The sequence below is a fragment of the Orcinus orca genome, chromosome 2, assembly GCF_937001465.1.
Source record: "Orcinus orca chromosome 2, mOrcOrc1.1, whole genome shotgun sequence".
In the NCBI taxonomy this organism is placed as follows: Eukaryota; Metazoa; Chordata; class Mammalia; order Artiodactyla; family Delphinidae; genus Orcinus; species Orcinus orca.
The window spans coordinates 172865986-172892496 of NC_064560.1; the positions used below are offsets into that span (position 1 = coordinate 172865986).

At 43.5% G+C, this 26511-nt stretch overlaps 2 protein-coding genes across 2 annotated transcripts in view; one reads left to right on the forward strand and one right to left on the reverse strand.

The window, feature by feature from the left end:
• Nucleotides 1–1592: 1592 nt before the first annotated feature.
• Nucleotides 1593–26511, reverse strand: part of HEATR4 (HEAT repeat containing 4) — a 36693-nt gene continuing 11774 nt past the window's right edge. Inside the window, exons 8-16 of the mRNA XM_012534118.3 lie at nucleotides 26027–26131; nucleotides 23841–23959; nucleotides 22946–23126; nucleotides 22312–22381; nucleotides 21257–21446; nucleotides 20497–20575; nucleotides 19008–19167; nucleotides 17535–17593; nucleotides 1593–3353 (exon numbers count right to left, since the gene is read on the reverse strand). Of these exons, the coding sequence (XP_012389572.1) occupies nucleotides 3195–3353; nucleotides 17535–17593; nucleotides 19008–19167; nucleotides 20497–20575; nucleotides 21257–21446; nucleotides 22312–22381; nucleotides 22946–23126; nucleotides 23841–23959; nucleotides 26027–26131 (1122 nt within the window). The 3' untranslated portion in view covers nucleotides 1593–3194. The remainder of the gene's footprint in view (nucleotides 3354–17534; nucleotides 17594–19007; nucleotides 19168–20496; nucleotides 20576–21256; nucleotides 21447–22311; nucleotides 22382–22945; nucleotides 23127–23840; nucleotides 23960–26026; nucleotides 26132–26511) is intronic.
• RIOX1 (ribosomal oxygenase 1) lies at nucleotides 15402–17889 on the forward strand. The gene has a single exon (XM_004262214.4). It carries the CDS (start codon nucleotides 15443–15445, stop codon nucleotides 17414–17416), a length of 1974 nt encoding a protein of 657 aa, XP_004262262.1. The 5' UTR covers nucleotides 15402–15442; the 3' UTR covers nucleotides 17417–17889.

Below are 26511 nucleotides of genomic sequence, written 5' to 3' on the forward strand. Positions count from 1 at the left end.
TTTATCTATTTTGTATGTGGTAGTGTGTATCTGCTAATCCCAAACTCCTAATTTATTCCTCTCCACCCCTTTTCCCCTTTGGTTACCATAAGTTTGTTTTCAATGTCTGTGAGTCTCTTTCTATTTTGTAAATAAGTTCATTTGTATCATTTTTTTAGATTCCACATATAAGTGATATCATATAATATTTGTCTTTCTCTGCCTGACTTACTTCACTTAGTATGATAATCTCTAGGTCCACCCATGTTGCTGCAAATGGCATTATTTCATTCTTTTTTATGGCTGAGTAGTATTTCCATTGTATATGTGGGTATACATTTATATGTGTGTATATGTATATATATATATATATATATATATAAAATCACATTTTCTTTATCCTTTCATCTGTCAATGGACTAGTACCTCATTACTTTTTATTGACAAATAATACTTTATTGTATGGATACACCAAAGTTTATTTATCCATCCATCAGTTGATGGACATTTGGGTTGTTTCCACTTCTTGGCTATTATGAATAATATTGCTATGAACATTCATGTTAATTTAGATTTTTGACATTGTTTCAAAAGTTAGTCATTGTAATTTTTTGTGTTAAAAGCAATAATTTAAGTGGATACATTAAAAACCTACTGTATTTTTAGAAATTTCATTTTGGCACTTCATTTTTAAAAATATAGCTGAAGTCTCAAAAAAGTCAGAGTATCCAGCTCACTCTTGACCTCTGAGAGGCACTGATGCTGCTGCCTCCAACAAATGAGCCCCTTTTATCCAGTAAGAAAACAAACTCCTCAGAGTCAGAAAAACTGTCTTACACTTCCTGGCACAGCCATGATGCCTAAGTATAATACATGCATTTGGTAACTATTTGTTGACAGTATAGCTCTTCCAGAAAGGATACGATGGAGTGGGAGGATTAAGTGATAACCAATGGGAGGTTGTGGGATGGGAGAGAACAAATTCTAAAGAACAAATTCTAACGCAGGTGTTTTCCTTCGACCCACCACCCTCCCTTTGCTGTTAGTCTGGTCAGGAAGATTTCTGTTGATGTAGTTCACTAAGGGATGCTAACTTAGATGGAATATGTAAACTAATAAGGACATGAATCTTAGTTGAAAAATGGAAAATTTCTCTAGATCTCGACAAAGAGAAGGTCAGCATAGTGTTTCTCCCACAAATTGGGCCAAACAGAAGCTTCCTTTTAAAGTAGGATAGGCAGCAATCCCTTGTCTAATCAACCTGTGGAGTTAGCGAATGTCTGGGGCAGAAGAAAGGAGATGAAAAATGGAAAGAGCAATGGAAAGGAGACAGCCGAAACATTCTGTGCGGGAAGACTCTCCTACAACTGCCTCAGTCTGGAAGGACAGGCAAGGATCTCTGGAATATTTTGTCATTATAACAGTTTATTAATATGAATAGATACAGCTAGAAAGCACAAGGGCAAGGAGAATGGATGACCTGCTTCTTTATTGTGAAGCAACAAGTGAACCGATTTGGAAACACAAGAGGAAAATGGAGCTGTCGTGGAGCCCTGCCGAGTTCCATCCTCCAGCTTTTCTTGTGTCCTTCCCCCCACCTGGAAGATCTTCCCTCCTCCCCTCACTCTATCTAAGGCTTGTGCTATCCCTGAGACCCATGACTACTCCAGCGCCCTTCTCCCCTGGACTCCTACAACACATCTTCTGTGTACCCCACAATTCCTACTAGATTAAGCATACTGTCTTTCAAAGGTTCTTATATGTGTGTTTTATAGAACCCTTTGTACACTCCTCAAAGACAAGGGCCATTTCTGCTGCTTCTGCTACATCTCCCAGAGTGCCAAAGGCCTAATAGACCCTCTGTTTGGCCTTGCTGACTGACTGAAGGGTTCCGTTCAGGCTTCTTGTTCCTGCCAGTGATGCAGAGAGCACAATAAAGTCCTTTCATTATGAAATGACAAAGTCAAAGATAGAGGGGCTGAGAAAGTACTCACAGAATTATTTATTGTCTCAAATGTCTCATGGCAGCCAGATCTCAGAATCTTCAGACTTGATAGATGTGGAAATAATTTTGATGTATGTGATGGTGCTTTTTGGATTAGTATTTAACTTGAAGTGTGTAAATTAATAAATTAAAACATGGGTTACATGAGTCAGGAAAAGGGAAGATTTTCTTTTACATACTTAACTGATATCCCCCCAAAGTTCTTTTTTCCCCCATGTTCAATAGCTGCTAGGTGTTCATAGTAGAAATTATTGCTTTTTATATTTCTGATCGTAACAGTGCAACCAGAAGAGAGGATCTGATTAGGGGGAGAAAAATGGAGAGAGAAATTAATATTGGCTTTATTTTAATCACTGAATGTCCCAAAGGTATTTAGGGTGTAAACAGCAATCAATATTTAGGAAAGAAAGCTGGATGAGTTCTGCTACTATGAGTTCTGGATCTTTCCTCTTCCATGGCAATTTTTTGGGTATTGTGTGCTCTTACGGGATCCCAGCTTAGGATACAGATACCGTCTGTAACTCTCCCATGATGCCTTAATCTTTTAAGCATTAAGTACATTAAGGAGGCTCATGAGAATGCTAATCAGCCTTGTGAAACTGCAGCAATGCTTCCTAGGGATCTAAAAGTGTTCACACCCACCCACACAGTACAAGGTGGAAAATATTGTACTAGCTCTGTTTTCTTGTAACAGTCCAGTGACATGGCTTCCTTATTGCCTTCTGGGCTGCAGTTAAAGAACTTGCTCTAAAACAAGACTAGACTTGTAGATAGAAAACATCACTTAAGATTTTCTTTCCTAGATTAATGGGATTCTAGTTTGGGTTTCAAAGGGCTCTTTGTATAGCTTACAAAAGATTCTGGGTCTTTGAATATTTCTATTCTAGTAAAATTTGGAGTTCTGACCTATATTTAATATAGGACTTTTCTGGGTTATGGAAAAATATGGACTGTCACCTAATGTGTTGTCAATTTTCTTTAACCCTCTGTGTAAATGGTGCACATTAAAGAGCCAGGTTTACTGTTAAACAGATTTTTCTTTATAAACATAATGACAAAGAGATACACAACATCAGTTAAAGAGAAGAATGTGACTAGGTCCACTGCTGCCTGTGTCTTGGAGCAAGAGAAGGGCTCATCCCAGAAATAATTACCTTTCCTTCTAGGGGAAGAGGACACGACCCTGGAAAAAACTTGCGTTTTTACTTAGCTAGAGATCTTGGTTGTCAGATCCAAATGGTCCCATCGCAATTCTTTTTTCCCGGGCAGTGCGTAGATCTTTGACAAGTGATGAATGACCTCTGCTTCTTGTGCTTAGGCCCGGGACTGGACTCTGTGACCAGGGATTTGGTGTGCGGGGCCTCACAGGCTGCAGAGAGATATTAACATGTGAGCGCATGTGCAAAATGTGGTCTCATGTGACAGATCCAAAGAGAAAGCCTCTTCAGCCATGGTTTTATCAGAATAGCTCTGTGAACTACCATAATAAATGAAAGAATAGAATCTATGAATCCAAGACCTGCCTGTTTTGATTGCAGTCAGCAGCCTAATGTGGAGAATATGCCTGAATTTCCCACCCAAGGCTTGGACCTCCACATGGTGATCTTTGGGGTTAGCCTGTGTTTTCTATGTCTTTATTAATATGTAGTAGTAGCAGCAGCTATGGGAACTGTAGTAGCAATGACTAAAGAGCTTTATTCTTCATGTGTGCTAAGGTGGATTCACTCAGGGTGAACAGCCCCTGGGGACACAGCGCTGCTCTATTTTCACCTTATAAACCAAAGTAGTGATGGCCGTAGTTGAGTTTGTACCTAGGTTAAAGCGTTCCCAGGAATCTAGGCTGTTCTAATGTTAATCTAGGTTTCTGTATTACTCTATGAAATAGTAAGAGAGTTATCTCATTCCCAAATGTATTCTTAGCTTAGAGCCAAAGTACAAATGGAATCCCATTTACTAAACGTCTACATATTTAAACGTTATAAATCAAGCTAGTAGGGATTTCCCTGGTGGTCCAGTGGCTAAGACTCCCACCCACTGCAGGCCGCCCGGTTTGATCCCTGGTCAGGGAACTAGATCCCGCATGCTGCAACTAAAAGATCCCGCGTGCCGCAGGATCTTCTAAGACTGGGCGCGGCCAAATAAATAAATAAATATTTTTTAAAAATCAAGCTAACAAACGGTTTTGTTGTTTTTTTTTTTTTTGTGGTACGCGGGCCTCTCACTGTCGTGGCCTCTCCCGTTGCGGAGCATAGGCTCCGGACGCGCAGGCCCAGCGGCCATGGCTCACGGGCCTAGCCGCTCCGCGGCATGTGGGATCTTCCCGGACCAAGGCACTGAACCCGTGTCCCCTGCATCGCAGGCGGACTCTCAACCACTGCACCACCAGGGAAGCCCCAAACTTTTTAAAAATATATATATATATTTATTGACTTGGCCGCACCGCGTCTTAGTTGTGGCATGCGGGATCTATTTCCCTGACCAGGGATCGAACCCGGGCTTCCTGCATTGGGAGCACGGAGTCGTAACCACTGGACCACCAGGGAAGTCCCCAAACTGTTAACTAAAATACATACTATCACCTACATTGACAAAAAGACCAGGTTTGAATTTGGAATTTTTGCAGTCTTTGGAGCTCCTTACCAGAATGTGGTGGTGCAGGAAAACTGCATTATAAATAAATGCACCATGTTTTTCTTTTGTGATAGGATCAAGCAAAATAGAATACATCAGAATTGTGTATTTGCAGGGAACAAACCTCTAGTGGTACTACAAATGGTGAATTTTTTTAAATTTTAATTTAATTAATTTATTTTTTGGCCATGCTGTGAAGCATGCAGGATCTTAGTTCCCCAACAAGGGATGAAACCCGTGCCTCCTGCAGTGGAAGCATGGAGTCTTAACCCCTGGACCGCCAGGGAAGTCCCTTGTGTATGTATATATCTTCCTCCTTCATTAAATAAATAGGAAAAATTTTATTATGATGTCTAATGAATTTAATGGGATTATTTCTGATTTTTTATATTGGGTCGGCCAAAAAGTTCATTCGGGTTTTTCCCATAAGATGGTACAAAAACCCGAACGAACTTTTTGGCCAACCCATACTTGACTATTCTTTAATTAATCTCAAAAGCCTAACCCCAAAGTTTGATATATGCCCACTTACATATATGCAGAGAGAACACCATGCCTTGTATAATATTTCTTATTTCACAAATAACTTACAATTTTAGCTACATATTATATTGTATTTTTGCTATTTAAGGAAAAAGAACCAACACATTATTTATTATCTTGTTTTTCATTACTTAAAAAATTGAATAAATCAATTGTGACGGGTCATATCATTTTAACTTTTAATTTGTAAGTCTCACCTGCACATGAATGTTTGTAGCAACTTTATTCATAATCATTAAAAACCAGAATCAACCTTCAGTAGGTGAAATGAAAAAGTGTGGTATATCCATACAATGAAATATTGTTCACAGACAAGAAATAAGCTCTCAAGCCACAAGACTTGGGTGAACCTCCTTGAACATGTATCGCTAAGTGAAACAACTTAGCCTGAAAAGGCTACATATGTATGATTTTAATTATATGACATTCTAGAAAAGGCAGAACTACAGAGATAATAAGAAGATCACTGATTGTCAGTTGTTTGCGGGGAGGAAGAGAGGATGGAAAAGAGGAAGCACAGAAGATTTATAGTGTGGTTAAACTATTCTGCATGATACTGAAATGGTGGATACATGGCATTATGCATTTGTGAAAACCCGTAGAACTATACAGCACAAGAATGAAACTTAATGAATACAAATTAAAAAGAAAATCATTTAGGAGGTCAGGGAATCCCAGGAAAAACCCAGACTATGACAAGAGAATATAACCGTAACCTCAATTTAAATACATATTTTTGTTACAGACAGTGTTATGATGATGAAAAATATTTTCAAGCATAAACATATAGTATATTAGAATAAAATTCTGTCTGGAAGTTATTTCAAAATGGAAATGTAAGCTTAAAAAAAGACATTAAATTTTCAACTTCAAAGAAGAGCTTGTTTATTTTATAATTTTTTTAAATGGATGATGGTAGGTATCGAACTGTTATAGATTTAGTTGGATGTTTAAAGTGATGTAACAGTTTTTTGTGGGGTTTTTTTGCGGTATGCGGGCCTCTCACTGCTGTGGCTTCTCCCGTCGCGGAGCACAGGCTCCGGACGCGCAGGCTCAGCGGCCATGGCTCATGGGTCCAGCCGCTCTGCGGCATGTGGGATCTTCCCGGACCGGGGCACGAACCCCTGTCCCCTGCATCGGCAGGCGTACTCTCAACCACTGCGCCACAAGGGAAGCCCGATGTAACAGTTTTAATTTAAAATATCAATATATATAAATGCTGGACTATGTAGATGTTAGAAATTAGATGCTTTGTGTCTATTTAAACTTAAAAAAAATGTTTGATGCCAATGAAAAAAGGTGAAGAGGTGACATAGCTTTTCACAATTCTTTTAGAGGGTCCATGAGCAAAAGAGTTGGAAGTTCAACATCCTAGACAGCATCTTACATGATGTACTGCAGGACTTGGCAGACTTCTGTGAAGGGCCAAATATTAATAGTATATATTTTAGGCTTTGTGGGCCTGATGGCCTGTGTCAAAACTGCTTAGCTCTGCTATTGTAGTATGAGAGTAGCCACAGACAGTCTGTAATGAATGAGTGTGGTTGTATTCCAATAAAATTTATCTGTGGGCACTGAAATTTGAGTTTTGTACACATTTTATTTCAGAAAATATTATTCTTCTTTTGATTTTTTTCAACCATTTAAAAATATGAAAATCATTCTGAGTCCACAGGGTGTGTAAAAACAGGAGTCAGGCCAGATTTGGCCTGAGAGTTATAATTTGTTGATCCCTAATTTACAGTAATTTGGTAAAATAGTTTTACAAATTAGTGAGTCAGTAGTCTCAAAGTTAGACTGTAATCTGTCTCACATTTGCCAAAGCAAAGTCCTATATCCTTGAGGTCTTAAGCAAAATTATTCAGAAATGTATAAAGTTAAACATGAAAGTTCTTCTATTGCCAATAATGCCATTCCCCAGAGGCAACCTCTGACTTCAAATATTCAACGGTGCAGTCACACACACAAATACAACATATGTGGTTTTAAAGAAACTATATATAAATGTATATGGATTTTTTAAAAAAGGGACAACATATATGTTGTGCTGCAATTTGATTTTTCAGTTTACAATATATTTTCAACATCTTTCCTAGTCATTATATTTAACAAGAATTCTTGAAACTTAGTCGACATTTGAGTCATTTCCAATTTTGAAATGATAAGCAATGAGCATCTGTATATATCTCTGTCTCTATCTCTCTCTATATCTATATATGTTTGTACACATGGATGAATATTTCTGTAGGATAGATTCCTAGAAGCAGCATTACTGGATCAAAGATATCCACATTTTTATGTTGATGGGGTCATCCAAAAGTTTATCCTAGGGTTTCTCAACCTTGGTACATTTAGGGCCGGATAATTCTTTGTTGTGGGGCTGTACTGCACATTGCAGGATGTTTAGCAGCATCTCTGGCCTCTACGCATTAGATGCCAGTAGCATCTCCCCTGTTGTGACAATCAAAACTGTCTCTCGATATTGCCAAATGTCCCCTGGAAGGGAGGGGGGGCAAAATCATCTTGGGCTGAGAACCACTACCCTGGACACTTGTTTTTCTTTTTTCTTTAATTTCTTTTTCTCCCTATCCCCCTTTCAACAACTTATCATGTTATCCTTCCTTCAAAAAGGAAAAGTGCTTAAAGGAATTTGTGACTTAGTGTATATCACCCCTCTGTTATGGGATAAATTGTGTCTCCCAAAATTCATGTGTTGAAGTTCTAACCCCCAGTACCTCAGAATGTGACTGTATTTGAAGATAGGGTCTTTAAAGAGGTTATTAAGTTAAAATGAGATTGTAAAAATGGACCCTAATCTAATATGACTGATGTTCTTATAAAAAGGAGAAATTTTAACACAGAATTGTACAGAGGGAAGACCATATAAAGATTGGGAGAAGGCAGTCATCCACAAGCTAAGGAGAAAGGCCCCAGAAAACAGCCCTGCCAACACCTTGATCTCGGACTTCTAGCCTCCAGAAATTGTTTTCTGAAAATAAACTTCTGTTGTTAAGGTCAGCCAGTCTGTGGTACTTTGTTATGGCAGCCCTGGCAAATTATTACACCTTCCCAGTGTATTTGAATTTTAAATAAAGAATGAATGAAAAAGGCAATGACTTATCCAAAGGTATAACTATCTAACAATGGGATTTGGTGGGGGAGATAACTTTTCTGAGAGGATTCAGATCATTCTATGTAGATTTAAACATGGGATTGGCTCTATTCAAGATCTTTTCTACAGCAGCTTCTCTGATGAACAATTAGTAACTTCTGTAATCTCAATGTCAAATTTCTTTCATTAAACAAAGATAATATCAATTCAAAAAAATAAGAGCAAGGCAAGCAATGATTAGAGATCAGAAGAAATGAAATGAATTAGGGAGAGTGAAGTTTGTTGTTTAAAAAAACACTATATATGTTTTTCTTTTTTTTTTTTTTTTGGCCATGCCCCACAGCTTGCGGGTTCTTAGTTCCCCAACCAGGGATGGAACCCTTGCCCCTGCAGTGGAAGCACGGAGTCCTAACCACTGGACTGCTAGGGAATTCCAAAAAAAACACTATATTTTTAATTGCACAAATGATATGTACAATGTAGAAAACCCAGACCATGCAAATATGCAAAGAAGAAGAAAATAAAAATCACCTGGAATCCCACCATCCAAAGACGATCACTGTTAAATATTGCGGCATAAAGACTCCCAAACTTTTTTCAGTAGTATGTATATATGGATGGATGTATAGATAGATAGAAATACACATACATATCGACACACACATATATATCTCCCAAATGGGATCCTACCATAATACTTATTTTGTCTGCTTTTTTTCTTATTCAATGATATATTGAGAACATTATTCCATGTCAGTAAATATATTTCTTTTTCTTTTTCTTTCTTGTTTTTGGCTGTGTTGGGTCTTTGTTGCTGTGCACGGGCTTTCTCTAGTTGCAGTGAGGAGCAGGGGCTACTCTTCGATGCGGTGCGCAGGCTTCTCATTGCGGTGGCTTCTCTTGTTGTGGAGCACGGGCTCTAGGTGCGCAGGCTCAGTAGTTGTGGCTTGTGGGCTCTAGAGCGCTGGCTCAGTAGTTGTGGCGCTCGGGCTTAGTTGCCCTGTGGCATGTGGGATCTTCCTGGATAAGGGATCGAACCTGTGTCCCAGGCATTGGCAGGCGGATTCTTAACCACTGCGCCGCCAGGGAAGTCCCAGTAAATATATTTCTGAAAATGGTTATTAATAGCTGCTTTTGTTGAACTAAGTAGAGCCACAGGAAAATGATGAAATTAAAAGTAAGTCAGTCTCCAAAAGGTGTCTCCCAGTCACAAGGGAAACTAGAAGATAGATAGCAACAACATTCTTTACTTGAGGAAATCACAAAATGTTGAAGAAAGAAAAGGATGAGGTCACAGGAAAGACTAAGAGGAGGAGATATTGTACAGGATGTGGAAAAGACAAATTTACAGCTCTCGTCTAGCTAAGCCCAGTGTTTCCCAGCTTTGCCAGCAGAGAAGCATAGCTCATCCCCCCAGTTCACTACAGGATGTGTCCACTGTCTATTGAAAACCGCTCCCTTTGAAAAAGCAATGAAACCTCCCAGTGCCATCCTTGACCTGCCCTCTGCAATATTTCCCTGGGGAATCTGATATCAGGGTCTGGCCAGCACACACAGCCTGTATGTCAATTAGGAAGAGGGCTCCCCCTCTGCTGGCCCTTCCTCCAGACACTGCAGCCCTAGAGTAGGGCACAGGACTTTCGAGGATAACATCGGTTGGTTTCAGACCCTACTCTGGCCCTTGGCCAGGTAACTTTGTGCAGACCGATACCTCACACGATGGCCTTGTCTGAAACGGTCCCACTCACCCATTTAAACTTCCACAGGGCACAGGCAAAAATAGTCTTAATCTTCCCATCCCATGCTGTCATCCTGGCCAATTCAAGAACTTCTCTGACTCCCCCACTCCTAGTTTCTCTGAACTAGGCCAGAGGCACAAAAGCCATCATACAGGTCCTTGCTCCACAATAATAAATTATAGCTACAATTTTTTAAGTGTTTAGATCTGTACCAGATCCTGTGCTAAGTGCCTTGCATGCATTATTTTATGCTCACAATAAAACATTATTTTCTCCATACATCTATGAAGAAGTATGTTCAATGACTGCTCCTGCTTTACAGATGAGATTACCGAGATCTGAGAGAGTAACTTGACTGAGCTAATGCCACAGATAATGAGTAGCAGGGACTCAATTCTGGTTGGTCTGCTTCCCACAAACATTTCCTGTGCATCTTCTCTGTGAAGAGCAGTGTGCTAAAAGCAAGAGAAAGAGGCATAAGGAAGTCCTTTGCTCGAAGGAGTTTACAGTTTAGGAAGTTGAAGAAGGAATCTGATATATAGTACACCAATACACGCACAATGTGCTAAAGCAATGTGAAAGGGCCAAAGTTCTCCTGTGACTAGGGAGATGGGAGAGCCCTTGGGGAGGAGATGGAATGTGAAATGGGCTTTAATAAGGGTACTTTTTTAAATTTAAGATTTTTTTGATGTGGACCTTTTTTTTTTTTTTTTTCTCCGTACGCGGGCCTCTCACTGTCGTGGCCTCTCCCGTTGCGGAGCACAGGCTCCGGATGCGCAGGCTCAGCGGCCATGGCTCATGGGCCCAGCCGCTCTGCGGCATGTGGGATCTTCCCGGACCGGGGCACGAACCCGCGTCCCCTGCATCGGCAGGCGGACTCTCAACCACTGCGCCACCAGGGAAGCCCCATTTTTTTTTTTTAATCACAAACATTTATTACTTTCCCCAAAGCAGTTTGAAAAACATTTGGGAGGCAATGTAGAAGGCCCACTAGGTAGAATTAAAAGGCTTCTTTCTTTCCTTTTTTTTTTGAAATATAGTTGATTTAAAAGGTTGTGCTAGTTTCTGGCGTACAGCAAAGTGATTCTGATATATACATATTCTTTTTCAGATTCTTTTCCATTATAGGTTATCACAGGTATTGAATATAATTCCCTGTGCTAAACAGTAGGACTTTGGTGTTTATCTATTTTATATACAGTAATGTGTATATTAATCTTTTTTTTTTTTTTTTTTTTTGCAGTATGCAGCCCTCTCACCGTTGTAGCCTCTCCCGTTGCGGAGCACAGGCTCCGGACGCCCAGGCTCAGCGGCCATGGCTCACGGGCCCAGCCGCTCCACGGCATGTGGGATCCTCCCAGACCGGGGCATGAACCCACGTCCCCCGCACCGGCAGGCAAACCCCCAACCACTACGCCACCAGGGAAGCCCCTGTATATTAATCTTAATCTTAATCTTAAGATCCTAATTTATCCCTCTTCTCCCCTTTCCCCTTTGGTAACCATGTTTGTTTTCTATGTCTGTGAGTCTATTTCTGTTTTGTAAATAAGTTCCTTTGTATCATTTTTTTTAGAGCCCACATAAAAGTGATATATGATCTTTGTCTGACTTACTTCACTTAGTATGATAATCTCTAGGTCCATCCATGTTGCTCCAAATGGCATAATTTCATTCTTTTTTATGGTATATATATATATATATATATATATATATATATATATACACACCACATATTCTTTATCCATTCGTTTTTGGACACTTAGGTTGCTTCCATGTCTTGGCTATTGTAAATAGTGCTGCTATGAACATTGGGGTGAATGCGTCTTTTCGAAATAGAGTTTTTGTCTTTTCTGGATATATGCCCAGGAGTGGGATTCCTGGATCATATGGTAGCTCTATTTTTAGTTTTTTAAGGACCCTCCATACTGTTCTCCATAGTGGCTGCACCAACTTATAGTCCCTCCTACAGTGTAGGAGGGTTCCCTTTTCTCCACACCCTCTCCAGCATTTATTATTCGTAGACTTTTTGATGATGGCCATTCTGACTGGTGTGAGGTGATACCTCATTGCAGTTTTGATTTGCATTTCTCTAATAATTAGTGATGTTGAACACCTGTTCATGTGCCTTTTGGCCATCTGTATGTCTTCTTTGGAGAAATATCTATTTAGGTATTCTGCCCATTTTTTTTTAAAGATTTATTTATTTTTATTTATTTATTTTGGCTGCGCTGGGTCTTAGCTGCAGCACACGGGATCTTCGTTGCAGCATGTAGGATCTTTTAGTTGCAGCATGTGGACTTCTTAGTTGTGGCATGCATGTGGGATCTAGTTCCCCGACCAGAGATCGAACCCAGGCCCCCTGCATTGGGAGTGCTGAGTCTTACCCACTGGATGACTAAGGAAGTCCCTCTGCCCATTTTTTGATTGGGTTTTTTGTTTTTCTAATATTTAGCTGTATGAGCTGTTTGTATATTTTGGAAATTAAGCCCTTGTTGGTCACATTACAAATATTTTCTCTCATTACGTAGGTTGTCTTTTTGTTTTGTTTATGGTCTCCTTTGCTGTGCAAAAGCTTATACGTTTGATGAGGTCAAAAGGCTTCTTTCTTGAACTGAAGTTTCTCTCCTATTCTTGATCAAGTCTCTTGTTCTGAGTTCCAGAGAATATGGCAGGGGAAACCAGCAACATTGTTTCTCATCAAGGCCCAGTATAAACCCACATGTTGAGCTGCCTGTAGAGTTTGCAATTTCTTTTTTTTTTCTCTTAATCATTATTAGAGTATAGTTGCTTTACAGTGTTGTGTTAGTTTTTACTGCACAGCAAAGTGAATCACCTATATGTATACATATATCCCCTCTTTTTTGGATTTCCTTCCACTTTAGGTCACCACAGAGCATTGAGTAGAGTTCCCTGTGCTATACAGTAGGTTCTCATTAGTTATCTAATTTATACATAGTATCAATAGTGTATATATGTCAATCCCAATCTCCCAGTGCATCCCAACCCCCCCCATTGCCCCCTTGGTATCCATAGGTTTGTTCTCTATGCCTGTGTCTCTATTTCTGCTTTGTAAACAAGATCGTCTATACCAATTTTTTCAGATTCCACATATATGTGTTAATATACGATATTTGAGTGTTCCCTGGGAAGGCAAAATTGCCCCCACTTGAGGACCACTGTAATAGACCATGTGAGAAATTAAAAGTGTAGATGTGACACCTGGGTAGGGGTAAAATCGAAATGCTTTCTCAAGGGTTTGGATAGGAATGTGAGGAAGAAGATTGAGAGATCAAACAGAAACACAGAAAAGGCCCTAGAGGCCATGTAGTCTAACCTGCTCATAATTGCTTGCAAGGTTGTAAACTCTTTGGGAGGAAGTTTGGTAAAACCTATAATAATCACAAAAATTATCTTGCCCTATAATAATCACAAAAATTAAATTGACCCAGCAATTCCATTCCTGGTAATCTATCATAAATGTTTCAAATGAAGACAAGTAATCTTTATGTATAAAGCAACAATAGTTACATGGGGACAGTGACCATGTTCTCAACAATTGCACCCTCATGCCTACCACAGTGCCTGTTAATGAGAGGCCCAGATTTAAGAAGTCGATTTAAGGTTCAGAGGAGGTGAGTTTGAAGATTCTGGAGAGAGAAGTTGTAGCTAATAAAACAAAATCCCAGAGGGGGTGTGAAGGGCAGTTATCAAGAATACAGAATGGCCCCGGGGGCTTACCTGGTGGCGCAGTGGTTGAGAGTCCGCCTGCTGTTGCAGGGGACACGGGTTCGTGCCCCTGTCCAGGAGGATCCCACATGCCGCGGAGTGGCTGGGCCCGTGAGCCATGGCCGCTGAGCCTGCGCGTCCGGAGCCTGTGCTCCGCAACGGAAGGGGCCACAACAGTGAGAGGCCCTCTTACCGCAAAAAAAAAAAAAAAAAAAAAAAGAATGGCCCCGATTCCCCTGAGGAGGCGCAGGTCGGCCCCCTCCCCACCCCTGCCGCCCGAGTGAACTGGATTGACGAGGGACCAAAGTTCCCCTGGACCAAGACGCTGCGCGCAGCTCTTCCTAAACAGCATGGGCAGCTTGGAGAGAACACGTGGGACTCAGAGTTGGTCTCCCGCAGCAGCTCGGGGACACAGGAAATTTTTTGGATGGACGCTCAACTGCCACCAAAAACAGTGAGGATATCGCTCACCTCTGCATCTCCGGTGTCTAGAAGAGCGCCTGGCATATGGTCACCTCTCAAGACCTTCTGAAGTAGGATGACACTAGACGTGGACTCTAAAAAGAATCGTAGGCAGCCTGTATATATAGTGACGCTCCTCTGAGTCACTTTGACTGGAGAAACTTGGGTCACTTGGTTAAGCACAAGCCAATCATTGTGGCCAGGCCTTCCACAGTCTGGGAGCATTCACTGTGTTCTGCAGCACTTCTGGAGACCAAGTGGAGTCCCAGCACAGGATGGTTCTTCAAAGGAAATTCAGTGTCTTTCGTCGCGGGGGCGGGGGTGGATGGCCGGGATGGATGCTGGGCAGGTAGAGTCAGCATATGTTCACTGAATATGGAATTATTAAGTCAGAAAATATTCCTTTCCAGTTTAATTAAGAAGTAGCCTTGGAGATGAACTTCAAGTTTGAGCTGGATTAAACTAGCAAAGATGAAGGGAAGAAAAAGGAAAGTGTGCATTTCCTTGCAGGTTGATCGTGTCCTCTGAAACGTGTCCCATGAAGGCAGGTGATAGTCTGTTTCGTTGTCTTGTTTATGATTGTTACTCCGATGCCATCGCAATGTCTGTCACTTACTAGTCAGTAAACATTTGTTAAATTAAAAAAATAAAATAAAAAAAGAATACAAGTAGAAAAGTCTGTAGCTTCATTTTCAGAGAGAGCAATGACTGAAAATTTGTAATGGAGAGGGGAGGAAGGGAAGTTAGGCGGAGGAATTTAGGGCTTCAATCAGTCTGTAAAGAGACCCAGGTGGATCGAAATTTGAACCTAGAACTTTGCCTGAGGGCATTCCTTGAAACCAAGAATTGTGCGCTTTCTCATGCAAAGCTGCTGGGGAACGTGTTTTTCAGAAACGGGGGCCTCCCGAGGAACACTGCAATTTGCAGACACTAGAAGGAAAAAGTTCAGTAGCTAACTTTCTTTCTCCTGGAGTCCCTGGCAACTTGATTTGTAAACTGCCCCCTAAATATGGAATCCGTGTTAATTTGGCAGGGACTCCGCCGCTCTACCGGGAAGCCATGCATTGAATTAACATCTTCTAAAGGGGCCAGCCGGAGGCGCCGGCGGCGCCGGCGGCAGAATGGTGGGCGGGGACAACCCAGAGGCGGCTGGAGGCCCACCCCTTTCCCAGAGTACACTGCGGAAGCCGACTGCCTGAGCCGGTTTCTCGCCATCTCCCGCTGGGCTCGGGAGAGGGTAGGACCATGGACGGGCTCCGGGCTAGCGCTGGGCTGCCGAGGCGCGGGCGGTTGAGGCGCCGGCGCCAGCCACAGCCACATAGCGGGTCGGTCCTGGCCCTGCCCCTGAGGCCCAGGAAGATCCGAAGGCAGCTGAGGAGAAGTGTCGCGTCCCGGATGGCCGCGCTGAGGGCCCAGGCGCTGCCGAGCGAGGACTCGGAGGACTCGAGGGTGGAGTCGATGGTCGACGATCGCAGGGACCCGCTGGCTGGAGGGGCGGCGGCCCTCTCGGATGTGACCCGGCGGGAGCCGTACGGCCACCCCGGGCCCGCGGAGCTGTTAGAGGCCTCGCCCGCGTCCCGATCCCTGCAGACTCCCCGCGCCCTGGTGGAGGCGCAGACCCCATCGGCGCGCTTGGTGGAGGCGCAGACCCCGCCGGCGCGCCTGGTGGAGGCATCCGCCCTGCCGGCACGCCTGGTGCAGGCCTCGGGCCCCCCGCCGCGCTTGGTGGAGACCTCGGCCGTGCTGTGCTCTGCCCAGCACTTGGCGGCCGCCCCGCCGTCCGTGGCTCCAGCGACGCTGTCGGGGCCGCAGGGGGAAAGCGCGGGTGGGGAGCTGCCCTGGGACTCCCCGCTGCAGCGCGTCTTGGCTGAGCTGAACCGCATCCCCAGCAGCCGGCGGCGGGCGGCGCGCCTCTTCGAGTGGCTCATCGCGCCCATGCCGCCCGACCACTTCTACCGGCGCCTATGGGAGCGCGAGGCTGTGCTGGTGCGGCGGCAGGACCACACCTACTACCAGGGTCTTTTCTCTACCGCCGATCTGGACTCAATGCTGCGCGACGAGGAGGTGCAGTTTGGGCAGCACCTGGACGCCGCGCGCTACATCAGTGGGCGGCGCGAGACCCTGAACCCACCCGGCCGCGCCCTGCCCGCCGCCGCGTGGTCCCTGTACAGGGGCGGCTGCTCCCTGCGCCTCCTCTGTCCGCAGGCCTTCTCCACCACCGTGTGGCAGTTTTTGGCTGTGCTCCAGGAGCAGTTTGGAAGCATGGCAGGCTCCAACGTTTACCTCACGCCCCCCAACTCGCAGGGCTTTGCCCCCCACTACGACGATATCGAGGCTTTTGTGCTGCAGCTGGAAGGTAGGAAACTCTGGCGGGTCTACCGACCGCGGGTTCCGACCGAGGAACTAGCCCTGACATCCAGCCCCAACTTCAGTCAGGACGACCTAGGAGAGCCGGTGCTGCAGACGGTGCTGGAACCTGGAGATTTGCTCTATTTTCCCAGAGGCTTCATTCACCAAGCCGAATGCCAGGATGGAGTGCACTCTCTGCACCTGACCTTGTCCACATACCAGCGCAATACCTGGGGCGACTTCCTGGAGGCCGTACTGCCTCTGGCAGTGCAGGCTGCAATGGAGGAAAATGTGGAGTTTCGTAGGGGACTGCCCCGAGACTTTATGGATTACATGGGGGCCCAGCATTCGGAGTCTAAGGATCCGCGAAGAACTGCTTTCATGGAGAAAGTGCGGGTCTTGGTTGCCCGCTTGGGACACTTTGCCCCTGTCGATGCTGTGGCTGACCAGAGAGCCAAAGACTTCATCCACGATTCTCTGCCCCCAGTGTTGACTGAGAGGGAGAGGGCACTAAGCGTTTATGGGCTCCCAATTCGGTGGGAGGCTGGGGAACCCGTAAACGTGGGGGCCCAATTGACAACAGAAACAGAAGTGCACATGCTTCAGGATGGTATAGCTCGGCTGGTGGGTGAGGGAGGCCATTTGTTTCTCTATTATACAGTGGAAAACTCCCGAGTTTATCATCTGGAAGAGCCCAAGTGCTTGGAGATATACCCCCAGCAAGCTGATGCCATGGAACTCCTGCTCCGCTCCTACCCAGAGTTTGTGAGGGTAGCGGACTTGCCGTGCGACAGTGTGGAGGACCAGCTTTCCCTGGCGACCATGTTATATGACAAGGGGCTGCTGCTCACCAAGATGCCTCTAACCTGAACTAGTTACTCCTTGATTGCCAGAAACAAGACAGTAGTGATTCTCTCCTACCACCACCACTTTTTTTGGGGGGAAAATTCGTTCTTACCTTAATAACCATGACTGTGCTTACATTTACCTTTATGACTGCTTCAATGTCACACAACTCAGACGGTCTTCTAGGAAACACCACCTCATCTAGGCACAAAAGTAAAAGCAGAAGTTGGAGGTGGAAGAAGGAGCTTGTTCTGAAGTAACCCTGATTCCTGATCGTTTGAGAGTACCAACTTCATCATCACCCTCAGGCTTCCGTGTACTGTGTGGCATTTGCTGTGTTACTCTGCTTGAGACATTAGAAGTTTTTATTTGGAATTTGCATCCTTCATTTGAGTTCTCTTTCATCAGTTTGGGGGGGAGGGTTGGGGTCAGTATCCTGTTTGTTACTGTGAGTCTGTGTGAAAGTTAGAAAAGTTATTAAAATGCCAGAGAATGTTTTCCTTTTTCTAGGGCTAGATTCTTATGTGGCATGGTCTGAAGAAACGTGGGAGGAGGGAGGTCGATAGGGAAAATCAACAGCTGAGGTGAAAGGTAACTTGGGACGGTTGTAGGATTGGGGCCAATTCTGCAACTTTGGGGGTAATTGATTCATTTTAATCATGTTACTCGAACCCCAAACAGCACAATCCTATTAGAAAAGTTTTGAGTATATTATGTTTTTAAAAGTGTATTAGGGTTTTGCCCAGTGCTTGCTTGCATCAGTGGCTGGCACTGCTCCCAAAGAGACAGAATGTCACCTAGTTGTGCTGTCATAGGCCTCAGTCAGCCAACTTGTAGCAAGCTGGCCATGAGGGAAGGCTGGTGTTCAAGTTACTTTCCACTCTCATTTTTTTCTGGCAGTTGGAAGAAACTTCCCCAAATCTGGCAAGTGAATATTCTCATGGTTGGTGGAAAAGAGCCTGGTGTACCAGAGAGAGCACTGGACTTGGAAGCAGAAGACCTGGGTTTGGGGTGGTGGCTGGTGGGCAGCTGGCTGAATGACCTGAGGCTGCTGCTGCGCCTGGGCACACTGATTTTGTAAGTATGTTTTGGTACAGCTTGATGTCTACACCTCATCATTTAGGTTGTATCTGGAACTTTTAAGATCCTTTCACCGTAACTGATAGGTTGAGTTATGTAAAGCTGAGAACTTTATGAAATCGTTTTTTTTTTAAAGTTGCAAAAGCGTAGATGTACGTATAATCTCACTTTCCAGAGGTAATATTACTATTCAAGGTTAAGCTTCAAGGATTTTTCTGAGTGCTTAACCAGACGTACACACGGCAGTTTTTTGTTTTGTTTTTCTAAGGCGTCCGTTTTTTGACCTAACTTTCAAATTGGTTCAGATAGAATTACATCATTCTTTTTTTAAGGGGCAGATAGCAAATCAGAGCCTGGGGGAGGGGGACAAGGAAACGATAACAGAAGGACTGAGAGGATGGTGGCCAAGAAGAAAAGAAAGTGTCCTTTCCTGGCTCTCATCCTACAGGGCTCACAACTAAGTCCCCAAACATCCAGTCATGAAAAAGGCTTGTTAAAGGAGTCAAGGCATAGGACTCACCCCTAGAAAACTTACCCTGAAAAGTTTCTTGGAGAAAAGTATGGAATTTCAGTGGTTTTTGCCCTTGTTTGGGTTGCATGTAAACACGTTTTGCTTCCTCCTTCACTTTTCCTATGACTGTCTCAATCTTGAATATTTTCTGTATCAACAGTTCCTTTTGGCTTAGTGTTTGAATCTGAATCAGAACAAATGTTGAAAAAAACAACTATACTAGGCTGTAAATCATCAAAAAGCGTTAATAAAGTAGCATTGCATCATGCTTATTAGTATTAGGTGGTATGTAAATGCCTGAGAACATTGTTCTCTGGTGATATTGGTTGGACATTTTTCACATCTGTTATTGAAAAATTTACTTTAGCTTTTTGGACATGATGAAAGGAATCTGCTAAGAAATGCTTGCTTGATGTGAAATTGGTTTTGTGAATCATATGAAGAATCTTTTGCCTTTTTTTTTTTTTTTGCGGTACGCGGGCCTCTCACCACCGTGGCCCCTCCCGCTGCAGAGCAACAGGCTCCGGACGTGCAGGCTCAGCGGCCATGGCTCACGGGCGCAGCCGCTCCGCGGCATGTGGGACCCCCCCGGACCGGGGCACGAACCCGTGTCCCCTGCATCGGCAGGCGGACCCCCAACTACTGCGCCACCAGGGAAGCCCTCTTTTGCCTTTTTAAAGTCCTTTTCCCTCGATTTTTCATCTCCTCTAACAGCTTTGAAAAATTAGAACCACCTGTTCAGCTAGAGTTCCTTTGGTGAAAGAGCCCAGATTAGGAATTAAGGAAAGTTTAGAAGGAAAAAGAAAATCTAGGGACCTCCCTGGTGGCGCAGTGGTTAAGAATCCACCTGCCAGTGCAGGGGACATGGGTTTGAGACCTGGTCCAGGAAGATCCCACATGCCACGGAGCAACTAAGCCCGTGCGCCACAACTACTGAGCCTGTGCTCTAGAGCTGGCGAGCCACAACTACGGAAGCCCGTGTGCCTAGAGCCCATGCTCCTCAACAAGAGAAGCCACCGCAGTGAGAAGCCCGTGCGCCGCAACGAAGAGTAGCCCCCACTTGCAGCAACTAGAGAAAGCCTTGCGCAGCAACGAAGAACTAACACAGCCCAAAAAAATTAATTAATTAAAAAAAAAAAATCTAGGGGGCCTATTCCAGTCCCTCATTCCTTCTTTATGCCTATCTGCAAAAAAGAAAGAACTTGAGTTTAGAGGATGGTGGGGGAAAAAAGGGAAGGAAAGGAAACAATATTTCAGAAACAGCTGATTTTGAGGGCTACTTGACAGGCCTAAGGGGATTTTTGCTTTGTTTTACTTTTTACTAGTAGGATTTTATAATCCTATCTTGCACAGATGTATTTTGTATCTTCAAGTGAGATATTGTATCTGGGGCTGTAGAAAGTATTTCTGTGTTGGGGAAGAGGGTACGTACATGCTTAGGGGGAAAAAGGGGTCTGAGGAACCCTTGAGAGCCCTGAATTTTTTCTTGAAAACATAGCTTGTACTTATCTACCCTGTTCTTGATCTTCTGAAGCATTTCTTGGTTTCCTTCATTTTCTAAGTTGAGTATCTTCATTGCATGGTGAATTTCTCTGAAAGGTAAGAAGGACTTCTTAGGCTGTTCTTCCTATCCTTAAAGCATGGAGGTGGAAAATACAGGACTTGGAATCAGACAAGAATCCTAAGTTCCAATCCTAACTGCAGTTTTGCTGAGCTTTATTTGCAAAAATTGTATGATGCTTAGCTTGTAGGGGTGTTCTGTAGTTTTTGAGATGATATACTTGAAGGTACTAGTAGATATTATTTATTGAACACCTTTATGACAGGTACTAACATGTTATCTCATTACTCATCACCACAGACCCATAAGGCAGAGTGCCGTCTGCATTTGATACATGAAAAAATGGGCTCAGAGAATTTAAGTAACTTACCCAGACTCACAGAGCTAGCACATGTCTGAGCTGGGGTTCAAATCCTGGTCTTTTTGACGCTAAAGCCTATCGTCACTAAGTAGGCACTTGATAAATGTTAGTTGAATAAAAAAACCCACCTGGGATGATGAACAAGTACGTAAACTACATGAGCTTGACTTTTAATCTAATTCAGGCCAGTTTTTCTGTTACCCACTTGCTCAGTAGATGAATGGCCCAGGTGAGCCTGTGCTTTTTACAGCCATTAAGCAGCCTGGAAAGGCAGGCACATACTCTGTTAACAAGGTTGGGAGAGTTGGCAGTAAAACAGGTCACGGCAGGAACCAGAGGGTTAGTGCTTACTTTAGAACAGCATCATGGTTCTCTAGGAGCAGCATGTCTAGGAAGGTGTCCCTGACTCGGTCTCCTTGAAGTTTGAGGGCTAGGATGCTACGGCAAGCCTCTAGTCGTACACCTGGTGATTCTTCATAGTGTATAGCCCAGAGCAGGGAGTCTATCAGTTGGGGATTCACGTGGCCAATTTGTCCCAAAGCTGCAGAGATTAGAGGGCAGCGTGTTCCACTGTCACTTAAGATTGAGCTTGCTATATCCTAGCATCCAGAAATGGCCTTATTAATAAATAATAATAATAAGGTATAGGCAACCACTTGCAATTATTTAATTTGCAATTAAATATTGCAAATACTAAACTAAGTATTTTGTCTTTACCTTCCCTTTTAGATGACAATTACCATTAGAATTTTAGGAATGGGTTAGAATAGGACATTATCCCCAGAGAATTCCCAGAAAAGGGGGGGGTATTCCACGCCATCCTTGTCCATTAGGATGTGAGAATATACTAATTTACCTATTTATCTAGGAATGAGATATGGGATAGATAACTCAGAAGACCAACCTAGTCAAGGCAGGGTAATGGGGAAAGAAGGCACAATTACTTCACAGCTTAACCCAGGGCAGATTCTTAAAGGGACCTGCCAGACTGTCAGAGAGAAACAATGCCAAAAATCCGTAAAAAGAAACTCTAGGAAATTTGAGGGCAGGATTTTAGGTTTGTAGCAGTCTTGAATCTGGTCTGACTTTTACAGAGTCCTATGGTTGAAACCTCCAGAGAAAGCAAGTATATCCAACAGTGGATACCTACTTGGAACTCATACCTAACTCTGTTGGCAGGGATTGTCCTTTCAGCCCTTTGCCTTAAAGCGTTTGACATAGACCTAGACGCCTTAACTAAAAATTAAAAAGAACAAGAAAATAATCTTTAATTTCTCAGGCAAGGAACTTCTGAGAAGCTGTGATTATCCCCTCCCTTACACTCTACTCTCTTCCTAAAGAGGTTCTGGGGATCATCTATACTAAAATACGGGAAGGTTGAGGAGCTGGGGCCACTCCTGTAATACCTCGAATGGCAAAGGCCTTGATTTTCCAGCAGGGATCTCTCTGTGTGAGATTCAGAAGGCATTCAAGGACCTGGGATGGATAAAAGGCAGTGCTGAGTGGAGAGAATCAGAGCAAGAATGAACCAGAGACAGGGACCCCTCTTGTCTAAATGTGCTTTAACTGGAAAAGTGGCCCTCTATCAAATCTAGTGAAAAAATGAGCTGGAGCCAGAAGTACTGGCTTAGGCGCAGAGTGCTCTTATCTCCTGTCTGTAGATTGATTTTCCCAGCTCACAGATCTATGGCCATATAGGCTTCTTTTGAATACCTCCTTCGGGTTTTCCACTCATAACTAGGGATTATAACTCGATTCACTGGAGTCAATCCCTAAGCCTATCAGCACCCATGTAATGAGAAGCTAGTTAACTGAGGTGAGAACAGGATTCAGGGTGTGCTCTAAAGTGAAGTCTAGGCTGGCTTGGAGCTAAGTGTGGTCCAAACTGTTGGTGTGGCCTATATATCTCCTCACCTTCCTGGTTCTGATCTCTCATTCTGTGTCCCCACAGAATGGTGAGTATGCTATGTACGAATGAAGCACAGGGTAATGCCCTCTTGGGTTGATCAGGTAAGATGGGTACATGTCTCCTTGACTCACCATATTATCGTGGATCTGCAGGGCACCAGCAGCCAAACAAGCTGCCTGCCGAACTGCCGTGAAGTCATCAGAGAAGCAGTTCAGAAAGCTTGGGAGAAGCTTGGCGGTCATGAGCTTGAGCCCACGAATCAGGGAGAGGGCTTCCACACGCTCCTGGGAGTTTCCTTGGCCCAGCTTGACTCTGTAAGGCACAGGTGCTTTTATTTTCCCTCCTTAAACTTTTGGTCCCTCGCCCTACGCCCACCCCCAGTGCCCTCAGGATAAAATCCAACTTCTGTAGGCTCTCCATTATCCATTCCCACCCTTTCCTACTTAGCCTTATGCACATTAATTTAAGTTTCACCAGGTAGAGAGACCTCAACTGTTTTATTTACTTGAATCCCTATTACCTAGAGTATGCTAGGTGCTAAACTATGTTGAATGACTGAATAAAGGAAACTTTAAACATGGATCTCTTGCTACAGTCAAGTTCTCTTCCCCACTGCCCTCACATGTGCCATGTTCATTTCTGTATTTGGCTCCCAGTGTGGAAGGTCTTACCTTCTCTCTGCCTACGTAGTCTTACCCATCCTTCATGAAACTTGACTTTGCTAGGCATTTGTGTATCTTGCCTGTATAATCAGAATCATGGCATACATTTGAACTCTCAAACATCTAAAACAGTGCCTAACACCTAGTGGGCATTCAATTAATGATTCTTCCCTTAGCTACATTGTTAGTGTCTGTAGGGGCTGTTAATGTTTTATTTTATTAAAAACAAAAAAAATCTGCAATGGGATCTATACAATGCTGAGCAGACAGAGCAGCTTAACAAATGCTGGCTGGCTGGAGCCCAGGCTCCCTGGACACTTTTAAGAATAAAAAAGCTTCTTTCTCCATGTTGACAAGGTCTTACCTGATTGTGTCATGCACCTCTTTCCCAAGGCTCATTTGCCCCAGAGCTTGGGCAGCTGCTTGTCTCACTTTCTTATTCCAGTCACCCAACATCAGCTGGATCAACTTATGTTTCACATCCTACACAGAGGTGTAATAATTAGCTACCATTTATTACCAAGTCAATTTTGTACTTGGCACTGTGCTAATAAGTATTTCTACCTGTCACGTAATCCTCCCAAACAATCCCATAAGGCAGATATTACCATTTATAGGTGACAGAATGGAGGCTTAGATTTCTTGCCCAAGGTTAACCTGCTGAGTGCTGGAGCCAGGACTCAGACCCAGGCCTGTTTTTGAAGCTTATGCTTTATTTATTCATAAATTTATTTTATTTATTTATTTGTTTATTTATGGCTGTGCTGGGTCTTCGTAGCTGCATGCGGGCTTCAGTAGTTGTGGCTCATGGGCTCTAGAGTGCAGGCTCAGTAGTTGTGGTGCACAGGCTTAGTTGCTCCGCAGCATGTGTGATATTCCCAGACCAGGAACTCGAACCCATGTCCCCTGCATTGGCAGGTGGATTCTTACCCACTGCGCCACCAGGGAAGCCCGAAGCTCACGCTTTAAACTACTGTATTATATCTGTACTTGAGACTCTTAAAATTTGAAAGTGATACATTAGTAGGGTGACCAACTCATTCCAATTTGCCTGGGACTTTTCCTGGGTTTAGTACTGAAAGTCCTATGTACTGGACAAGCTAGGACAGTTGGCCACCCTATGTGTTAGTACATCTCTCAAAGGGAAAGGGACGAAGATTACTAGTTGGTGATTATGTAATGTGCCCAAAGCTATTCTCCCTGCCTGAAACATCTCGCTTTTCCACCCCTATCTGATACCTGATGTTTTCCTGTTCTTTTAGGATTGAACTCAAAAAGCATCTCCTCAGTGAACTCTCCTCTGCCTTCTGTAAGCAATAGGAAATCCCCATAATACTTTACAGCTACTTCTGTTATCTTTGCATCCCCAGTGGTAGCATGCTGCCCAGCATGTAGGATGTGGTCAGAAACTGCTTGCTTACTGAATGAGTGAAAGGACTGATGGACATATTGCTTAACCCCAGCAGTCTGATGTGAAGTTCTCATCTTTACCCCGTCCCCTGCTTGCTCTGCATGGCTTTTTACTTTCAGTTGGCCATCCTGAGTAACAAGTGCTGAGGAGGTGAATGTGCAAATTAATCAGATGTTGTTAAAATGGTGTTGTTAAATTCAGGTTCTGATTGAATTGACCAGAGGTGAGATTTTTCACTTCCAGCAAACTCCCGGGTGATACCTATGCTGTTGGTCCAAGACTTTAGCAGCAGGGTACTACTATGGCAGTCGAGGCAGAATTAACCCAGACTAGAATTATACTGATTACACTGAATGGCCAGGTTTTGTGCTTCCCACATCAAAATGTGAGGGTCAAGATGGAGGGTGCTCTCTTCTCGTGGGAATGGCAGTGTTCTGGGCCATTTTGGAGTTACTTAGTGTTATAAGGAAAAGATAGTGGCACATAGGAAGAAGGGAAAAATCCCATTTGGACAGCTGAAGTTGATTTTAAAATAATGGCAAGAAGGAGGTCAGGTGAAAGCCTAAATGATGGTCAGGGTTTCCCGTGCCTGGAAGTCTTTTTTTCAGTTCTGTCCCAAGTCTTGCTCAGCTGACCCACACTCCTTCCTTCACAGAACTTTAACTGACGGGTTCAGCCCACACTAATCTCTCTCTGAAAAGTTTTGAGTACATTACATTTATCACTTGTTCTTGAATCATTTGTGTATGTTAGTCTTGTTACTCTAACTCTAATGTCAGGTTTTTGAAAGTAGGGACAGTATTGACTGATACTTATAAAAGTACCTTGATGTGGAGGCAATGTCAAATTACTATAAAAGTTTCTAAACTTTTCTCTTTTTTTTTTCTTGCTTACTTCATTGTAGGTAGGTTACAAACAGTTTGTGGACTGCCACCAGGCTGAGAAGCAGTGTCTTAAGTAATAGAACGATATGCTGGCATTTGAAGAGAATTCTGGGTTAGGAGTAAGAGGTAGCAGTATGGGAACAGAGATCTGTGTGGCAAGAATGGGATACTAGATAGCAGCAAAAAGTGGAAGAGCTCCCTAGCTCAGTTTTGCTTAGACTTTCTGTCCTGGAAACACAGGAAGAGAAGGCTTACCACATTGACATTTCCACCAATCTGGGAGAGAGCTCGGCAGGCTACAATCCGGTCTTTCCATTGATGGCTATTCAGCTCCACGGCAAGCATGGTATGTATCAGGGTCTGAGGAAATGGAAGACGTGTATGGATATCCAAGATCACTTTTAGAGATGATGGGGCCTTGAAGAAGTTATATCCTAACCTGGCATCCAGCATAGTTAATGTCACAAACACATGAGATGCCCGTTGCTAGCAAAGGAGAGTGGGTTTACAATGGGGCACTCTTCCATCCAAGCCAACTGATTTCTGGGGAACAACATACAGATTTAGTAATCTGAACAGAAAATTCCTAGGACCTTCTCTTCTTAATTTAACTATCTTTCCCCCTAAAATGATTTGTATATGCCTCAATCTGTGAGTTTCACATTTCTACTGGAAGTAAACAGAATTGTAGGTCTGTGTAGTTTTCAGTGGTAAACTTCTAGCAGAAGCAAATTCTGCAT

Excerpts from the sequence above, each read along its gene's own strand:
- RIOX1 (XM_004262214.4), top strand. The coding sequence starts at position 15,443 with ATGGACGGGCTCCGGGCTAGCGCTGGGCTGCCGAGGCGCGGGCGGTTG.